The 6,580-nt window shown below is 54.3% G+C and overlaps 1 protein-coding gene across 1 annotated transcript; it reads right to left on the minus strand.

Annotated features, from left to right (window-relative positions):
* Positions 1–110: 110 nt before the first annotated feature.
* LOC136476900 (cytochrome b561 and DOMON domain-containing protein At3g25290-like) lies at positions 111–2,960 on the minus strand. Its single transcript, XM_066474875.1, has 3 exons — positions 2,161–2,960; positions 725–979; positions 111–601 (listed from the first exon to the last, which is right to left on the minus strand). The coding sequence occupies exons 1-3, from the start codon at positions 2,794–2,796 to the stop codon at positions 299–301; spliced, it is 1,194 nt and encodes a 397-aa protein (XP_066330972.1). The 5' UTR covers positions 2,797–2,960; the 3' UTR covers positions 111–298.
* Positions 2,961–6,580: the final 3,620 nt, after the last annotated feature.

The raw sequence follows: 6,580 nt of genomic DNA on the forward strand, positions 1-6,580 counted from the left end.
AGTCATCTCATCAGCCTTTTTTTGCAAGATAGAACAGCAAATAGCATGATCCCAGAACACAAGTGCATGATCAGCTCAGCATTCAAGAACAGAACAAAAAGAAGAAAAAAAAGGCAAAGACCAATGCCACCGGTATCACTCACTCATCTCCAGTATAATAATCGTGCAGTATACACACATCTATCATACAAAAAAAAAAGAGAGATACTAAAGCATCATAAGGCCTAACCCGCCTACATCTGCACACCAACACAACACTGAAGATTAGATACAGTCAGAGGACCTGGCTATGACCGAGTTACATAGATAGCGGCAAGCGGCCACCGTTCGAGGTGCCGTTGTAGGTCTTGCTGTCCTCTTTCCTCCGCTTCAAAACAATGCCCCATGTGACGACCTCCAGGATCACGGCAATGGCGCCCAGGATGGCGATCGCGATGATGTAGCCCGTCTTCCACTTCTGCTCCACTTGCAGGATCGACATGCCCTTGAAGATGTTGACGATGCCCAGTATGATGATGGTGTAGCCGATCGAGTGGTGGTAGATGTTCCAGTACAGCCGGTACTTGTGATCCTTCTTCGGCCTCAAGAAGAGCGCAAAGATCTAGTACATTGGGAGGGAAAAAAAAAGATCAGCTATTCAGCTGGGGGTTTAGTTTTTTCATTCATCAGCTGGGTAAAAAGAGCATCATCATGAGAAGGATTGATGTATGCTGCTATGTAGTACCTGCAGAGTACCAAGAGCGAATACTGTGATCCCAATGTTCCTGTGAAGTGAGTAGGTGATTCCCTTGGACAGGTTTCCAAGATGAATTCCAGTTGCCCAGCCTGACACTCCGACACCGTACCCGATCAGCTGGCAAGCTACGTGGAGGTAGAACCATGCCGGATCAGCTGATTTGAATGTCTTGAGGTACCTTGCGAAAATGGCTCCCATCGGCAACAGAAGACCCCAGCTCACAGCATTCAGGATTCCATGAGTCTACATAAAGAACAGGACAAATGAGAATGGTTTGATGAAATCAGAAAACACTGGACAGTACGCCCAAAGCAAAATCAGAAGTAACAGCAGGTAGATGCTAAATGACAGTACGAGCATTTTTAATGGAAACGGAGACACTGTTTTCTTCGAAGACTTCATCATGAGTTGTCACAACTCACAAAGCAAACTGGAGTAAGCTAAGATGGTAACAGCTGTTAGGTGGTAAATGGCCGTAATAGCATTCTTAATGGAAACGGAGACAATATTTTCTTTGAAGACTTCATCAGTTGTCACAAACTCACAAGGCACCTACCAGGATACCTAGGCACTACACTACTAGTATGACAGCAAGAATTATACTGTGAAATAAAAATATGCCAGTTGATTATCTTGACTGCATCGAATTGCCCTGATGGGTCAGAATAGCATGTTAGCCACATATGCCTTTGTTCTTCAGAATCCAGAATGCATGTAAATGCAAAAAACCGAGGCATTTAGCCACCAAAAATTGGTCAAATCCAAGCTGAATTGCTTAGAAGTCCAACAAGGAAGGATGAAAATTGCGCCCCCTATACACCAAAATTCCAAGTGTACGGATAAGGAAGAGGGAAACTGGTATAACTGCCACGCCTAATAAACACAGTCAACAAACGCTGCCTGCCGTACGGACTAATACAGTTGATTAGCAGGTCTGAATCAATTCAACGCACCAGGACAAATTAGTTGAGACTATCGTAGAACACTTCACGAATTTTCTTTTATTAGCTATACATACATTCGAAGCCTGGAATTTTAAAAGGGGTAGGTTTCCCACGTTCTTACCACTACATCAACATGCTGTTCCTCGGAGAGAAAAAATCATGCGACAAACTTGATTTGTGTGGCTGGCTTTTTTTTTTCACAGAGAGAGAGGAATTATCTTTTTCGTTGCAGTAACGCTTCGTGTAAATACAGTAACAAACTAATTCGCAAAAACAAACGTAAAACAGAAGAGCTCTTCTGTTAAAAAGGTGATTTTTATTTTTTACTGAAAATTGAGTCAGGAATCGAATACTAGTAGAGTTGTGTTGTGAATGGGATCAAATTGACTTTGAAATTTTGCACCAGCGCAGGATAAGAATCGAAGAAACGAACAAATGGCTTATATAACACGAACAGACAAAGTGGGGGAGGCAACTCACATTCTTCTTCCTGAGGATGCTGCCGCCTCCGCTGGCGGCGGTGGTGGCCCCGGTAAGGAGGTTGAGCGTCCCCTTGGCGTTCATGCTGTCGCTGCCGGGCTTGGTGTCGTGCGGCCCGATCCCACCGGAGTAGGGGCCCACCTGCCAGACCTGGTTCACCTCGGCGCCCGTGCCGTTCTGCAGCTTGAGGGTCCCGAACACCTGGACGCGGCCGTCGGCGCCGACCTCGGCGGCGAGGTCGGACGTCTGGTAGTTGGGGAGAGGGCCCGGGTTGCCGAGCGAGTACCCGGAGATGCTGTAGGTCTGCACCACGTACCCGCCGCCGCCGGCCTTGGGGACGGCCACCAGCGCCTGCGTGCCGTCCATGCTCTGCGCCTTGGGGTTGAGCCCCCACGCGACCCACCCGCCGGAGGGCGGGGAGGCGAGGAACGCCACGGACAGGGACGAGGTCGCCGCGTCGTACGACCAGTGCAGCGACGCGCCGAGGCGGGGCAGGTCCGCGCACGCCGCGAACACCCGGTTGTTGGAGATCTTCTCCGCCGCGCAGGCCCCGGCGCCGGCGCCCGCCGCGTGGGCGGCCGGCGCGAACGCCGCGGCGGCGGCAAGGAGGGCGAGGAGGAGCCGCGGGAAGGACATGGCCGCGGCCGCGCGGGGTCGGGGTTCTTGCGGGCGGGGCAGCGGCGGCACGGTAGGCTCCTCCAAGGAGGGGGAAAGGAGAAGCACAGAAAAGGTTGCGGATTTTGGGTTCCGGTTTTCCGGTGTTGGACGGAGCTCGGAATGATGCTGCAGCGAGTGGTGCGGGTGCCGGGTGGGGAGGGGCCGCCGCGGTTAATAAGGAGGAGGGCACGAGGCCGGAGAGGAAGGTGGACACGTGGGGGCCTGCGATTGGGCCCTGATTGACTAGCCTTTTGGGAAAGGTTTTACACGCTCCTTTTTTTTTTCTACGGTTGTGGACTGCGGAGGATCATTTCCGCTTTTCGCAACTCGGGGCTAGTAAAACCCACGACGTGGCTCATGTTAGGCATACGAGGAACGTTTGGCGAGCAACCAAACGTACCATAGTAGTAGCCACTTAATGTCGCGGACACGGGTGCGGTTAATTGGATCGATTCTTGGCGTAGAACTAACAGCCGCATGCACGAGGTCGCATGTACGAGCAACGTGAACCTGCCACTAAGAAGAACCTGAGCACGCGGCGCGTCCAATGTGCATCCATACCCAAGGCGTCACTGTCACCGTCAGCGTTCCGTAATCACCGCCTCCAATCCACCTTGTATTAGTAGTAATGATTAATGAAGCCAAGGCTGGCGGCTGGCGGCTGGCCACATCGTCACCGTCACGCATGACACATGAGTTTAGAGTAAACCTTCAGCTGATCAGCTCGCGCGCCCATCTGTGATCTGTCACCAGACACCCACGACGCCGGAGCAGCGCATGCAGGCCGAAATAAATTCGTGCCAGAACGCCGCACGTTAGCCAGGTCAATGCTTACGACTTAACGCGTTGCTGCACTGCAAGTCTTCGTCATGGACTGGGCAGGGCAGGGCTGCAACCAAGGAAGGCGAGGTATAGCCGCCGAAGCACTGGCCAGTCGCCGAATCTGAGCACGTGGCGGTGAATGCCAACCAAGGGTGCGGTGAACGCAGACGACGCTGTGTGAGTGTGAGCGCTGGAGCCTGGAGCGGTTGACCTTGGCCACGCGGTCATCATCAGTCCGCACCGCACGGCCCCGCCATGACCTGACCTGCATGCAGCGGGCGGGCAATGGGCCACTGTTGACCGACTTGAGGTGGACTCGACTCCCGAGTTCACCAGTGGGGACCAGACCAGGGGTTGGTGGCTTGCCTATTGCCTTCCACCGCCCACCGCCGCGCCACCGGCAGCCTCGGCGTGCTAGTCCCACTCGCTCGGACTTGGCAGCGGGCCGGCGCCCGGTGGCGACACCCCATGCAGGTGGTGGGCAGGTGACTTTGGTGGGACGGGGACTCTCCCATTGCAGGTGCTGAGCTGCCGAGCCCCATTGGTACGGTTCAGGTTCAGGTTCAGGTTTCAGGTATCGTGGTTCGGAAAAAAAACGCACTCGGCCGTGACGAAACCGCCGCGACCTGGGAACTCTCGGCCCGTCCGGTCGCATCTCCATGTCAACTTTGGGAGCGACGGCGATCGAGTACCGAGTACTACGTCCGCCGTACGCGCCATGTGCCAATGCTCAGTTCAACGCCCCGGCCCGGGACGCACGTCAGCCGCGTGGAATGCGAACGCTCGGCGGTTGCCGTTGCTGGCGCCGGCAGCGTTAAGTTGCCGTGGGCACTTGGCTTCGCTTGGCTCCGAGCTGAATTGAGCCGCTCTCGTCCCGTCGTCGTCGGTCGTCATCGCCGCGGACCACGAAACAGCTGCGAGCGTAGGTTACCGTGGCCTGACCGGCTGACCCGTCGGTTTCGGCCTCCGGACTCGATCGTCCTCTTTTCCCGGCGCGCGCGCGCGCGTGCGTGCGTTCAGGTCGCACCGGTTCCGTGCACACCACCACTGCTAGGTAGCTTGCGTTTTAGGCCGGGGAGAACAAAGGAAATGACGGGTGGTGCGAGACGAGCCGATACTGTCCAGATTGCATACATCTGCTACTTCATCGATCTCTACCTACCTTTTTGTAATTTGTGGTACAATGAGGAGAACATCAGTACAACAGGCAGGTTGCTGCCTGAGCGAAGTAAAGCATCCATATTCCCAAGGTCGTTGCATTGCAACTCCGGCACGGCGAAGCAGACGCCGGTGTCACTTTCTATCTCACGCTTCTAGACACCAACAACCAGCATGTGGCCAGATAGGGGCGGCGGCATCGACAAAATCGGCACCACGCACGCACGGCACCTATCGGATCTGGCAGTGGTAGCTGGCTGGCTGGCTGTATGCCGCACGCACGGACGTACGTCGCCGCTCCGGCGTCCCGGTTCAGACTTCAGGCTCCAGAGTCCAGAAGACTAGGACACTACACGCCCGATCGACGTGCCGGCACCGCACTACGAACCGGCATTCACATCGCCACACGACCTTTTTTTTTTTCTTTCCTGTGACGCGGCCCACGCGGGTTTCTTTCTCGTCGATACTGACCAGAAACTCGTCCGCACGCCGCCACGTCCACGTCGCCGATGACGAGCGGCCCATGCATGGCCTGCTGGCTGGCTGCTCTCTGTTCGTGCACCGCGACAGGCGCCCGGGGTCCCGCCCGGCCTCCCGGGGGAACCCCGTGGCAGGGGACGCGGGGGACAACGACGGGAGCCAGGCGACGACGGGGCTGCGGCCTGCGGCCTTTGGCGCGTGGCGACGACGCTGCCCGAAATGGACGTGCGGCGCTTTGGTCCTGAGACGGATCGCGACGGGGCGCCCTGACGCCACCATGACGGCCGCATTGCGTGTGCGTGGCACTGGCACCGTTCGGTTCTTGCACAGTTGCACTCCCAGAGCCAAAGCCGTGCATACGGCTGCCTGGCACAGTGACAACTGACACGGGATGACAGCAAGAGGGCTCGACCGTACTTGTTGGTTGGGGTGGCCATGATTACCGATAACCTAACCCAACTAGTCAGACACTGAAACCGATCGAGCTAACCAAATCCGGTCACAAATTCGGCCTCTAACTGTAACTACCTGAATTAGTTTTCGGCTCGGTTGGTTAACCAGTGAAAACGAAATACTTCCCCCCATCCAAAACGTAAGTCTACGGTAGGCTTATTTTAACTAAAAAAAACTTGACTCAACATCAATATCTAAAATTTTAAATTCACTAAGCAAGAAAATAAGATTGAACTAAAAAATGGCAACACGTAGAATGGTGGCACATGCAAAATCACGTATGCATCACCTACTCATCATGTGAGATTTTTTTAAAATTTTAACACTTTTTCAAACTAATTTGAAATCTAACACGGTCGGGTTTTTTAAACTAACACTTTTAGCCGCGCCTAATGCCCTAGCGTGGCCATATGCCTGTGCCGCGCCATGCATGGTGGCACGACAGAGGACTGACGTGGCGGGGACCGGAGTCGCTGACCGCTGACGGGGCAGGGCCGGCCGCGTCACCGATCTTGGCGCGGCACTCCCGCGCCCTGATCCGTGGCGCGGCAGAGCCGAATAAAACAGGCGCGGTCAGTCCCGGCCCCCGCCCAGCCCTCCATTGCCGCCTCCCTTCCCTTCCATTCCTCGGCCGCCTCCCTCCCTCCTCGTCCTCGTGTAAGGTAACGACGCATATTTTATTTTCGTTTCAATGGTGGATATGTATATTATGAATGGGAGCTATTATTTAGTTAGAAGTATGTTTACCATGTATATTTTTGTTGCTCTAATTGTCGGTTATATTATTTTAGTTGCATTGCAAATTATTATATTTTACAATAATTTGCGTTGTTTTGATTGATGTTTAATT

Source organism: Miscanthus floridulus, chromosome 8 (genome assembly GCF_019320115.1).
Source record: "Miscanthus floridulus cultivar M001 chromosome 8, ASM1932011v1, whole genome shotgun sequence".
NCBI lineage: Eukaryota > Viridiplantae > Streptophyta > Magnoliopsida > Poales > Poaceae > Miscanthus > Miscanthus floridulus.